At 46.0% G+C, this 13,089-nt stretch overlaps 1 protein-coding gene across 1 annotated transcript in view; it reads left to right on the top strand.

Annotated features, from left to right (window-relative positions):
- Positions 1-377: 377 nt before the first annotated feature.
- The window catches only part of DNAI1 (dynein axonemal intermediate chain 1), a 37,474-nt gene continuing 24,762 nt past the window's right edge, over positions 378-13,089 (top strand). The window contains exons 1-10 of the mRNA XM_054583298.1: positions 378-392; positions 3,083-3,115; positions 4,454-4,552; positions 4,745-4,825; positions 5,323-5,449; positions 5,733-5,848; positions 6,120-6,239; positions 7,286-7,345; positions 8,658-8,792; positions 11,791-11,875. Coding sequence (XP_054439273.1) covers positions 378-392; positions 3,083-3,115; positions 4,454-4,552; positions 4,745-4,825; positions 5,323-5,449; positions 5,733-5,848; positions 6,120-6,239; positions 7,286-7,345; positions 8,658-8,792; positions 11,791-11,875 — 871 coding nt within the window. The remainder of the gene's footprint in view (positions 393-3,082; positions 3,116-4,453; positions 4,553-4,744; positions 4,826-5,322; positions 5,450-5,732; positions 5,849-6,119; positions 6,240-7,285; positions 7,346-8,657; positions 8,793-11,790; positions 11,876-13,089) is intronic.

Below are 13,089 nucleotides of genomic sequence, written 5' to 3'. Positions count from 1 at the left end.
AAGGTCACTGGTTTGATTCCCATTTAGAGCACATACCTGGGTTGTGGGCCAGGTCCCCAGCTGGGAGCATGCGGAAGATGACCGATCGATGTATCTCCCACACATTGATGTTTCTCTCCTTTTCTCATTCTTTTTATCAGTAAATAAATAAAATCCTTTAAAAAAAACATTTCAAGAACAAGTGAGCCCTCAACAATGTTAGGTCCTGTAAAAGAACTGAGAATTGACCGCTAAACAGCTGTGTTGCTACAAATTTCTGCCCTTAGGATGCTCACAGTAAAGTCTTTAACAGTAAGAATAGAAAAATGTTGTACTATGAGGGAGTTCTGGCTGGGACATCTATTATCCCATTGATTGCCTGGGTTAATTTGACTGCCATGGTGGTTGGAGAGGTGGGGGTGATTCCTCTTGCCGCATCACTCCTTGGCCAAATAGAATAACCTCTCCAAGAGAAGAGGATCTTCTTTGATTAATAGTTTAAGAATGGTGGACCTTCCTTGCTGGAATTTCCAAGTTGCCCCCCATGTGTACTGCAGTATGTTTCTTTGTGTAATACTGTCCCTGTTTTCAGATAAAAACTCAGAGACAGCAGAGTGTCTATTTGACCAGTTCTTGTGGTGATGATGAAAGGTGGGGCAAAGCTTTGCTCAAAGTGAGGAAAGGGAGAATAGAAGGAGATAGGAGAAAAGTGATAATATGTCAGGGTTAGATGAAGGACTAGCAGAGGCTAATTGAATAGAGTTTGGTTAGTCATAGACAGTGGGAACAAGGAGGGCGAAGGGGAAGATGGTGTTCCTCTGAAGGAGGAATGGCAAAAGCAAAAGTGTAGAAGTGGGAAAGCACAGGCCAAGCTCAGGAAATGTGAGTAGCCTCACTGGGCTGCATCTCAAAGTCCTAGCACATGAAGGGTGGGAGAGCAGGCTGGAATGGGGACTTGTGGCCAGATGGTAGAGTTCTGAGGGCCAGGACAGGGAGTTTGGGCTTTCTTCTTCTGTGCTTTGATGGATTCTGGGAGGAATCATCAAAAGCTTTTCAGGAATTCAGGCTTGTGTGTCTCAGGCTTCTCCTTCTGGAAGACCAAGGGCCCATAGTGGCAGCCTGACATTCAATCTCCTTCGCCATGGTTGGGAAGTCAGGGCTGTAGCTGATTTCATTGGCCTGTTTTGCATTTATTATAGTGTGGCTTTTATAGTGTGTTAATTGAAATATTTCCAACTGCCAAAAACAATTACACTCAAATTGCCTTGTCAGTTCTTTTATTGCCAGATAAATGTTTTACAGACATTTATGGGGGCAGTGGTAACTGGATCTCATTTTCTATTTAAGGCTGGCAGTTTGGGTTGGGATTGGCCCTCCAGTACTCTGATGTGGGCCAGAAAGCTGTTGGGCATTGTGGCACTTCCATCTCATTACCTTAGGGATTGGAGGCCCTTTAAAGAAAAGCAGCTTTCTGGCTCATGCAGCTTAGCCTCAGAGAAGGGTTCTCATCACTGGAAACCTTGGTAACCTGGCAGAAATTTGAACCCTGCTGTCTGCCCTGCCAGCAAGAATCCCAGCTCAAGCAGAGACACACTCTACTCTCCCCCTAGAGTCCCTTTTCTCCCTTTCACTGCCAAAACCTCTCCCACAGACTCTGTCACAAAAGGGCGGTAAGAGCCTTTCTAGTTCAATTCCCTCACTTTGCATTTGGGAAACTGAGGCCCAGAGACTTCCCCAAGATCACACATGTAGTCAGAAAGAGCTGGGAGCAGAGGTCTCTTTCCCATGTACCATGCTGCCACCAATGTATGCCCTGTGGCTTCTCTGCTGCCTTGCCCCCTCCTGCAGTGCTCCAGGTTGGCCTTTTCCAAGAGCCTTTCCCTCACATTTTCAGCCTTCACTGATCCCTCTTTTGTTCAGTCATCTGTAACACCTATAGTTCTGTATAGCTACTACAAGGTTTTTGTTTTTTTGGTGGAAATTTTACTGTCTCTGTCACTGTTCTCATCTAGACTTTCTATAGTCTGTGTTCTTCTGAAAAGCCCTTCTGAAAAACATTTTCTCCACCTGGACACCACTACTTGTCCTTTGATACCAGCTAAGAAATTGCCACCCCTGGAAGCCCTTACTGTGCACCTCAGGCTGGGTAGGTGCCTCCATGCATTTCTACAGCACCCTGTGCATATATATCTCTATTGCTGGCCCAGAGCAGGCTTTCAAATGCACATGTGCTGAATGAATGAGTGAGTAAGTGAGTGAGTGATGAACATTGATCGTACCTGTCCTCAGTGGACCCCGAACAAACTGGAATAGGGACATGATCTCTCTTCATCTTTGTACCACTGCTTAGGTTAGTGCCTGACACATAAACAATAGATGCTCAATAAATGTTTATCAAGTAGAATTGAGCATGCTACTCTTCAGATCATAAAAATTGAGCATGTTAATACTGGAAGGTCATCATATCCAATCCCATGCATTTTACTAATAAGGAAACTGAGGCCCAGAGAAGAAAATCATCTTTCCCAGGATCACTATTACTAATGGGTTTGATCACATTCATTCATTTATTCAATAAGTATTTTTGAACACCTACTAAATTATGAGATAACAGTGTTCAGAACAAAGTACCTGCTCGTAAGGAACTTACATTCATCCCAAACAAGTGTTTAGCAATATAATCTGCCATTTAAAATCTCCTTAATGCTTAGTACAGAACTGAGCACTTAAAATATGCTTTAAAAAAAATGTTGAACTAGTTGCAAATAAGACATGACCAGTGCTATATTGCCTGGCTGCTCTCCATGGGTCAGTCCCACTGATGGTGGACTGGGGTTGGCTCAGATACAGGACCTCCTTGGCTGGGCTAAGAAGCACATGTTGCCCTGGCTGGTGTGGCTCAGTTGGTTGGAGCATTGTCTCATAAATCAAAAGGCCACAAGTGTGCTTCCCAGTCAGCACACATGCCTTGGGTTTGGGTTTGGTCCCCAGTTGGGGCATTTACAAGAGGCAAGGCCCTTGGGCAGAAGCCTCCATGTGATACTGTCTCTGATATCCTCATGGAGACTTGCTTATCGCTTACCTTCTGCTTCTGTTCTTTCAGAGCATCACTGTGGGCAGAGGAGCCAGGAAGAGAGTAAGTACCACCATCTCTCAGCAAGAAGCTAATAGCACTTTTTCTCTTGAAATTATTAGCTATATAATTTTTAGAAAATTCAGATGAGCAAGAAGAATATTAAAATCACCCTTAAACCTACTACCTCCAGAAACCTCTTAATGTGGGATAGTATATCCTCTCTGATGTTTTTATGCATACTATAAAAATAACATGCATTTATTTTTAAATGGAATTTCAAACTGTATGTTATTTTATAATCTCCTTTTTACATGATATATTTAGAGTGCCTTTCATTACCAATAAATACTTTTATAGCATCATTAATAATTAGTGCATAGTATTTACCATGTGTTCCTTAAGGCCATACTGTAATCAGTTCAACCATGCCCTATTGTTAGACATTTAAATGTTTCCTCTTTTTCACTATTACAATCAATCCTCCAACAAACATTCATGCATCTAAATCCTTGGGCATATCTTTGGTTATTTCTTTAATGTAAATATCCACACATAGAAATCTGAGTCGAAGAGTATAAATACTTATTAGGCTTTTGATAAATATTTCCAAATTGCTCTTTAGAAAGGTAATGCTAATTTATGGGTGCTCATTTTCTCACAACCCCACCAACACTGGATATTAGTTTTGTTTGTTTGATTTGATTTTCATTTGTATGGTTTTGTTTTGTTTTGTTTTTTTAGTTTTCACCACTTTTATAGTGAAAAACTGCATTGTTTTATTTTGTACATCTTTAATTGCTTATCATGGTGAATATTTTTTGCTATACCATGGGCCAGGCTGGCAAGGTGTTTAACTGTCTATCAAGGAAGAAAAACTTCTCATCCTTGATTTTTTCTTGCTCCAAGGATCTGATAGGACTGTGAGGCTTAAAGTTACCAAGCACTGAGAGTATTGTTGTAAGAGTAAACTCCAAGTGGCAAATTGGAAGGTCAAATATGAATTAAAGTTGAAGTAGCATAAGGAATAGCTGGCGTCCTTTCACATTGCATAAAGCCCTGTCTTTGGCAGCTGACCCTGGCCATCAGCTTCTGGGCTATGTGGGAGTCAGTAGGAAGGAGCCAGTTCTTGTCCACTCCTGGGGCCCAAGGCCCATCACAATGTTCCAGCTAAGTCCTGACCACCAGGGCTGAGGTGGCCATGATCTTTCAGGCAATGAGAACTGTGGCCTGAGCAGTTCCTTTGGACTCTTTCATGAGTGGTATGTTGTATATTTTGTATTCTATGTATTGCGGCAGAGCTTGGCTTCTGAGTTTTCTAAATAAAGGAGCTTCCTGCAGCATGCTCACTTATCCAAGCAGATCAGGCGTTCCTGATCCACACACAAGGTTTTTGTCCAGGATGAAGATTCAGGGACTGAAGTGGGAGAAGGGGCAGATGAATGGTCCCAGTCCAAAGCCACAGTAAGACCACCTGACCAGCTGGAGCTGACTGATGCGGTGAGTTAGCAGCATCCTACTCTTGCTCCTTCTACCTCCTCCAGCCTCCGAGTGTGTTCTTCCATAGTATTGATTAGAGCATGCAAGAACCTGGGTGTGAGATGTCTGCTGACACTCTTGGGGGCCCTCCCAAGCCTCAGACTGGGATGGGGGCACTCCACATATGACCCTCTTAGTATTTCTTTTCCTTAGGAGCTAAAAGAGGAGTTCACTCGAATTCTGACAGCCAATAACCCACATGCACCCCAGAACATCGTCAGGTACAGCTTTAAAGTAAGTCATCCTGCTTCTCATTTGCTCTGTGACCTAAACAATTGCCAAATGCCAACCTTTTCTAGATTTCTGTGGTCCTCTTGTATGGAACAGGGGGATTGGGCATTTGGTGTCTCTGAGGATCTATCCAACCCTGACATCCACTAAGTACAAGGCCTGCCCTGTGGTGATGACTATGTGTGACCTGAGGTGAAACAGGTGAGCCAGGGTCCCTTGGCATAGACGTAGGAGCCAGTGATAGGTAAATCAAAGTTGGAAGGAGAAGATACTTAAAAATATATTTTAATGAGAACCTTAGAAAAGAAAACCTTCATTCCATTTTCCTCCTCTTTTTTAAACTGGAATGCAGTGGAAACTCCAGGCTAACTGAGGGTTTGGTGAGTTATATTTCTGTTAACAGATAGACTGTCTTAGGTCTTAGAGAGTGAAGGCAGACTATATTCTGACTCCAGGCCTATTGAGGACCCCGGCTCTGACTCAGCCCCTTCTCTTCTTAGGAAGGCACCTATAAGCTTATTGGCTTTGTGAACCAGCTGGCAGTTCACTACAGCCAGGTCGGAAACCTGATCCCCAAAGACTCGGATGAAGGACGGCGGCAGCACTACCGAGATGAGTTAGTGGCAGGTAGGCCTCTGGGTGAGCCCGAGGCTGCAGTCCGGTCCCCTTTCTCTGGTTACTCTAGGTAGTAGATTGCTAAGTCAGAAATGTGCATAGTATCTACTTATGTGAAATCCAACACCTTCCTGTCCTGGATAGGTCTGGGAGCTAACCCATGAGTCTTAGGCCAAGGAGAACCCTGGGGCAGGGGGAGGCCTGAAAGGCACGAACCCAAAAGCCCTGCCTTGCCAGGGGATGGGGAAGTGGGCCTGGGCTTTGACTTTGAGCTCATTAGCAATATCCTACCAAGGTTCTCAGGAGTCTGCCAAGTTGGTGTTTTCAGAAACAGAAATCCTTGAAGAAGAAGAAGAGCCCAAGGAAACAGAAGCTGAAGCTGGGAGTCAAACAGATATACTTGCAGCAGCGGTACACTGTAGTATTGCTCTCCAACCTGCCTGCCCTGGCCTGCTCCAGAGGGAGGTGGGGTGGGGGGGAGCGGGGGTGGGCTTCAGGGCTGACTCATTGTGGATGGGGCTCAAAGTGAGAGGTTAGAGGCTGCAGCTACCAGTGCCTCTGGCATCATCATCTTCTTCCGCTGCCATCCTGTTCCAGGACATGACTTCTCCCCACACTCCCAATTCCCCATCACATTTTCCTCATGGCTGAGTCGTGGTCCTGTGGGTCTTTTTCTTCTCAGACAGCTGAAAAAGTGACTGAAGAAGAACTGATGACTACTAAGCAGCCCAAGGAGCGAAAGCTCACCAACCAGTTCAACTTCAGTGAGAGAGCCTCACAAACCTTCAACAACCATCTCCGGGTAGAGCAGCCCCCACCCCAGCCCTTGTATCTCTCAACTCTGCATGGTGCATGGGAGGGAAGAAGCAGGCTGACCCCACGCCCAGTATCCCTCAGCCTGACAGGGTGACAGGGTAGACACCATGGTTATTCTCTCCAAGGAGACCTGGGAGCATGTGTTCAGATCCCTGTACACGGTCCAGGCAGGAGTTTAGAGGGAGTAACAAGGAGAATGAAGCCCTCCACTGAGACAGTGAAACTTGAATTGGCCTTGAAGGGAGGTCAGGATCTGGGGAAGAGACAGGAGGCCAGAATGTGCCAGGGAGGTGGGGCTAGGAGCCAGTTTGAACAAAGGTGATAGTCTGGTAGACTAGCTGGAAAAGGCTAGAAAAGTTCACTGGCTCATAATTATGGAGGACCCTGAGTCCCAGGCAGAAAGAAACTTTCAGGATTTCAGGTGAGAGACTCACATGTCTAAGGCAGTATTCTACAGAAATGAATTTGTGAGTGGTTGACAGAGGTCTACAGGGTGGGTTTTTGGCAGCTCTTATTCACCCTCTGTAATCCGTATGCTAACACTTGGTAATATGGGTGCCACATGTTGGGGAGGGGTATATTTTCCTGGGGAAGCTAGAAACCCCAGTATGAGGGAGAGAGAACACTTCTCAAGGTGAGGGATATTAACTAGCCCAATGGCCTGTCAGAGGCTGACCTCTGTGCCCTGTGTTTGGAGGCTGGCCACAACAAGGCCTGATTTCTCACAGATCTGTCCATCTCCCACGTGGAGTTTTTCTTGGTTGAAACTGACACAGTCAGGCTTCACTGCCCCTGCTTTCTAGCTTAGGCTTCTTCTGGAGACTTGAATGGAAAATGTAGGCTTTCACTGCATCATTTGGTCATTTTATTGCCCTGGCTCTGGCCCTGGCCCTGGCCCTCTTACTTCCCCAGTTCTCTGTCCCATCCCACCCTCAGCTCCAACAGAGATGTCTCAATGGTAGATATATTGTTGAGTTAAGTGAGACAGAGCTAAGAGCTTTCTGTAGGTTTCCTGTTGTCATTATTCTCTAGGACCGGGAATGCCAGATGGAGCCTCCCCCCAGGACAAACTTTTCAGCCACAGCCAATCAGGTGAGCCCCTGAGCCAGTCTAAAAACCATCACTTCCTCCCACTCCATTCCTCCTTGTCTGGCTTGGCAACAAGGGAGACTGGTGTGGTCAAAGAGTCCTCTGACGGACTGCCCTCCTCATCTATCCACCTCCCTGGTTCTTGTTCAGGCTCTGAACAGCAGACACCTGAGACGCTAGCTAGGTTCCCACCCAGTGAGCTCTGAATCAGACAGTAAGTCTCCACCCAGTGAGCTCTGGATCAGCTATATGCCCCCCAATGCAAGGCTGACCAAGGAGAAAGAGATTCGGCTTCTGGAAGTTCCTCTAAGAGCAGGGAAAATATTTTTTTCCCATGGACTCTGTAACCCAGGGTACCCCATAGCTGACTCTTAAGTATTAATTCTCTAACCCTGCTCTTCCAACAACCTTCAGTATTCCTGCTGACTCTCCCTCCCCCTCAAGTCCTACTGGATAGGCATGCTGATTTGAGCAGAATATGGTGCCAAGAGATCTGAGTTTAGAGCCCAACTCTGCTGCTCATACTGTAAGATCCTGGCCAAACCATGTTACTCTCAATGCCTGTTTTCTTTTTGTGTCAAATGAGGACAACAAGCAGCCTGACAGGGTTGTTGGAGAGCTCTGAATGAGATACCATTGAAGTACATTGCAGTGTGGAGTACTGGCCCGTAGTTGAATTATTACACGTAAGGTGTACCTATCTGGCCTCCAGGTGGCAGTGACTGCCCAGATCTGCAGAGCACTTAGTGTGATCTGGGGCATTTGCCCAGCCTCAGATCCTTGTGGCTTCCTCTGCTGCTATCCTTGGGCTTCTCTTGCTGTCAGATCCAGTTAACAGGGGCTCCCTAATGTTTTGTTTATCTTTTTATGCTGAGAATGTATGGTCAGTGCTATAGACAGCCAGCCCGAACCAGTAAGTTTATCCTCTCTTCATGGGGGAAGATTTATTTTTTATTTCCTAGTTCAGAGTTGTGTAAGTCACCAAGAAAAATGTGAGCTACCCTCATGTTTGCCCATTTGTTTTGCCTGGTCGAGGTTGTAGGCTGAAATGATACTGATCTCCGGCTGACAACCAAGCCCCTGGGCTGCAGGGTGGAAAGCCCAGCCCAGAGGTGCCCTGAGAGCTCTTTCATGCAATGGCTAGCAGGGAAGACAGATGTTAAATACATAATTACAGTGGGCCAAGTACAAGATGATGTGGAGGCAGGTGGCAGGGGTTGGCATGATCAACTCCTCAAGACCTAAAGGCCGAAGAGGAGCTGGCTGGCTGAATATTTTGCCCTGCATTGATCCTTCTCATTTCACCCTTGCCCAGTGGGAGATCTATGATGCCTACATAGAGGAACTTGAGAAGCAGGAAAAGACCAAAGAGAAGGAGAAGACAAAGACACCAGTGACTAAAAAAATGGGAAAGATGGCCATGAGGAAGATGACATCTATGGAGTCCCAGGTTTGGCGAGGGTTACCATGGCTCTGTCACAGAGAGTGACTGACTTGGACCTTGGCCCCTGGGTAGACATAAGCCTGGCTATCTGGGAGGACTTTACAGGCACTCAAAGGGGTAGGGGTTCATGTTGAAGTATGAATAGTTATTTCCTCATGGGAAGATGTGAGGACAACTACAACTGCATCTGACATTCCACCCCCCCCCAAATATTATGTAAGTCTGTAGGCTAGCAGAAATTCAGTATTGCTGGGTTAGGGGGCAACAGAAGATAGGAATGATATTGAAAGCCTGATGTGCATCCTGGAAGAGCTGGGGAGTCTTCTCAGGGTTGAGTGGGATGTGAGAATAGAGCACCCCCTCCATGGACAGGGGCTTATGGGGTTTGAAAGAGTGATTTGCTCTTTGACCTTTAGTCCTTCGGCTTACTTGCGCTCAAGTTTTTAGGTGAGTTTCGAGGGCCATAAGCCAAGTCAGAGCCGATCACAGGTCACAGAAAAGCCAGTCCAATGAATATGGCCACTCTTGGATGGCCACTCAATGAGGAACCATGTAGTGTCATGGTAAGAGGGTTCACCGTGGATATAGCTACATAGGTTTGGCCATCATCATAGAAGTTACAGTGAGAGGTCGCAGCAGGGAGGCTCACCACAAGGTGATGTTGAGGGGCCACACTTGTCCCTTCAATACAGAGAAAGCTGAGTCAGGAGCCAGAATCCCAGTATGGAAATCAGGATGAGTTTGAACTGCAATAGTGGGAAGAACGAGGTCCACAGGAAGCTAGGGTCTGAGTTCAGCACCTTGGAGAGTTCCCAAAAAGCTCTCAGGAAAGTGGCTCTGCTCTACCCTAGAATAGAAGCCAGATGGATTAAAGGAAGTTTTGCTTCCTTTGCTGAGGTATGCCCACTTCCACTCTATTCCATGTCTCTGCTGAAGTCACATTTTAGGAGCAGTTTAAGGATTCCCTGCCTTGGCTTAATAGATACTGCCCCAATTTGGTTTCCTTCAATCATAGGCCAAGCTCTTGGTGATCATGACCATGCTGGATGTTGGAACCCTGAGGTGAAAGACGAAGTCCCTGCACTACAGGTTGCCCCGTCCAGAGACTTGATTTTTGCAGCACCATTCCCTTAGAAGTTAGGGGCTTCGTAGGGGCTGTTGGCCTGGATCAGGGTTCCCTTGAAGATCCACTAGGGGTTTGGCTATGGGCTCTGTGCTGAGACCATGGTTACAGAAACCTTAACTGGAAGGTGGTCAGATTGGAGAGGAAGTGGCTCTCTGTGTGGAGCTGAGAGTACTGGCCCTGGAGTCCACAGACTTGAATTTACATCCTGGCTTTGCACTTATTAGTTGGGTTTTTCTAAAACCTGTTTCCTCATCTGTAAAGACATCCTAATGGTACCTACTTTGCCAGATTATCATAAGAACCCAAAATAATGTATGCACAGCCCCTAACATAGTATCTTCTTCGTACTGATTGGTAGATGGTGCCATGCCATAGTTGATGGAGCTGGGAGGGTTCACTTGAAGAAGTGCCAACTCGGAGGATGAGTCACTGTCCCCTATGTCAGAGGAGCTATTACCAAGCATACAATTCTCTGTGGCCATAAGACAAAGTTAGGGCCATGGGTAAAAGACCCAAGAAAATAAGTTTCAGCCAATAGGCTGTCTGACCACAGAAGATGCTTTCTGACAGAGGGAGAGTCATTTTCAAGGAAGCGGATATAAGAAAAGGATTCCTGCATTGAGTCAGGTAGTAGGGGCAGTAGCTGGGACTAGGTGAACTCTAAGGACTGTGATTGTAAGACTCTAGTGAATGTCTTGGGTCAGTTTTCTGAGATAAACTTGGAGTTAATTTGAGACCTGACAAAAGGCTCTCAAAGGGAAGTTCCCCATATGTGACTTTATAAGCCCCCACCACACTGGTCTGAATGTTTCCTCTGATACCACCACCACTATCACCAACCAGGCACTGAGTTAATAATACCATGTGCATTATTACATTCCTACAGTGGCCCTGTGATGCAGGTGGCGTTATTCATCCCGACTGTATTACAAATACTCTAAGACTCAAAGAAGTTAAACAACTTGCCCAAAGTTGCTACCTGACTTCTAATCCATGGAATGGGATGGGAGTGCAGGTTTTCATGGATCTAGAACCCATTCTCTTAATAACCACTTTCTGACACTGCCACTCCTAGAAAATCTCATGCTTGAGAGCCATGGGCCTGGCTCTCTGGAACCCCCTTGGAGGGCTGCCCACTCAGCTGGTTCACTCCTGCCACCGGTCCTAAACTCATGGGTTTTTCTTTCCAGCCCCAAACTCCTTCCTCCTCTAATAACTTGCTAAGTGGTTCATCTTGTGGATTTATGGAATTTTACAGAATGACGATCTTGTTTTTTGGTTCAAAATGATTCATTTTTCTCTGACATGAAAGTTCCTACTTTCTCTTTGGTCTGGCCAGTGTGCAGGGCCCTGGATTGGGAGTCGGTTCTGCCTGATACTCCCTATGTATAAGCATGCCTCTCTCCTCTCTCTTGGCTTCTGTGTCATCCTCAACTTTTGACTAAAACTCTGAGGCCTTTAATGGGAGTCTTTGTCATTTCCTGGATTGGCGAAATCTCAGGTCCACCAAAGAAGCCTCCTACTTGCTGTTGTCTGCTCTCTGCTCTGATACCCTTCCTGTCTTTAATGCCCTGTCTTGTGCTCAGAGGATGTCTGAGCTCAGAATAAGCTCAGAATGAAAGAGCACAAATCAGGCTCTGTCTAGGAGCCATGTATGGCAGTGAGACTCCTTGTGCTACTTGTGAGATAGGCATTTTCATAGGATGTGATGGGGTAAGTTGGGTGTTGAGGCATGAAGAGGTACCTTTACAGAACTCCCTGGGGTGGATGGTGTCAGAGAGGCATTGCTGAACCAATTACAAGGCTGGGCTATGACTTAGGACATGACCTTTCGTGTGCTGGCTTATAAGAGAAACTGTCTCCTCTGCATCTCCACAGAGTGATGATATCACCAAAGTGATACAAGCTGCTAAAATTGTGGAGAGGATGGTCAACCAGAACACATATGATGATGTTGCTCAGGGTAAGATTTGAAATTCTAGCAACTACTATTGTTGCCTACATTAAAGATCCCTCATTCAAGTCAATATTTGAATGTCCCATGTAGGTCCCACAGGTGCAAGGGGAGAACAAAAACATCCCTCCTTCCTCTGGATATCACTATGGAGACAAGACTTACACAGGCCAACCATGAGCAATGGCATAAGAAAAAAATGTGTGTAGTAATGAGATCTGACAATGGTGCAGCAAAAAACACCTGCACATTAGTGAACCAATGTCTTCTTCCAAGAATCCTGGGAGGCAGGCAGAGCCAAGATTATTAACCCTACTGCATGTATGAGGAAGCTCAGGCCAAGGCCACATGGCTAGTGAATGGCAAAGAGGACCCAAAACTAAGCCTTGTGCTTCCTAATTCTGTGCTCTGTTCTCTACTCTGTCCTGCATGGGGCAATATAAATGCTAGGATGCAGACAAAATCTTCTCTGGGGATCCTTAAGAATAGAGGAAGGGAAATGAGGGATGAGTGGCAGCAGTGAAGGAAGGCTTCAGGGAGGATTGAGCTAGATGCCAAAGGATAAGCAGAGTCTGAGTAGGAGATTAGCAGAAGGGTGGATCTTCTGGGCAGGGGACAGCATGAGCAGTGGCTCAGTGGTGAAAATGAATTATAATGGACTCTGGGGATAAGGGGCAGCAGGCTCAGTGACCCAAACAGAGGCCTTGTTAGAAAGTGATGAGAGTTCATGCTGGAGAGGTGGTTGGAGCCAGATAAGGGGGGGTTTGAATGTCACACAGGGAATCTGAGCTTTCTCTGAAGACCGGTCAAAGATACTATCCATGCAGGAACACAGCCTAGCAAGAGCAGGGTTGGAGGAGCTTATGATTGGGCAGGATACAGAGACAGAGGTGAAGGTGAGGTTCTGGTGTGGGGTGGAGTGGGCCTCACCACACCTTGCCCAGACTGCATCAAGGGAATGGGGAAAAGGAGCAGTTATAATAATAAAAAACAAGCATCAGCATTCCCTGGGAATAGCTTATGTAGCAGCTGTTATGCTATGCTATTTACATATGTTATTTTATTTAATCCTGACAGCCATAATTTCAGGTAAACACTATTATTTTTTCCATTTTATAGATGAGAAACTCAGGCTGTATTATTGTTACTTGTTCACAACCACAGCCACTGTGAGGTGTGAGTGGTGCAATCAGGACTCAAACACAGGCTCCTTGGATCCATAG

This window comes from Pteronotus mesoamericanus, unplaced genomic scaffold (genome assembly GCF_021234165.1).
Source record: "Pteronotus mesoamericanus isolate MK-2021 breed Mesoamerican mustached bat unplaced genomic scaffold, CSHL_Meso_final contig_73, whole genome shotgun sequence".
In the NCBI taxonomy this organism is placed as follows: Eukaryota; Metazoa; Chordata; class Mammalia; order Chiroptera; family Mormoopidae; genus Pteronotus; species Pteronotus mesoamericanus.
The sequence above is the reverse complement of the archived record's forward strand: the minus strand, read 5'-3'. Positions and strand labels throughout refer to the sequence as shown.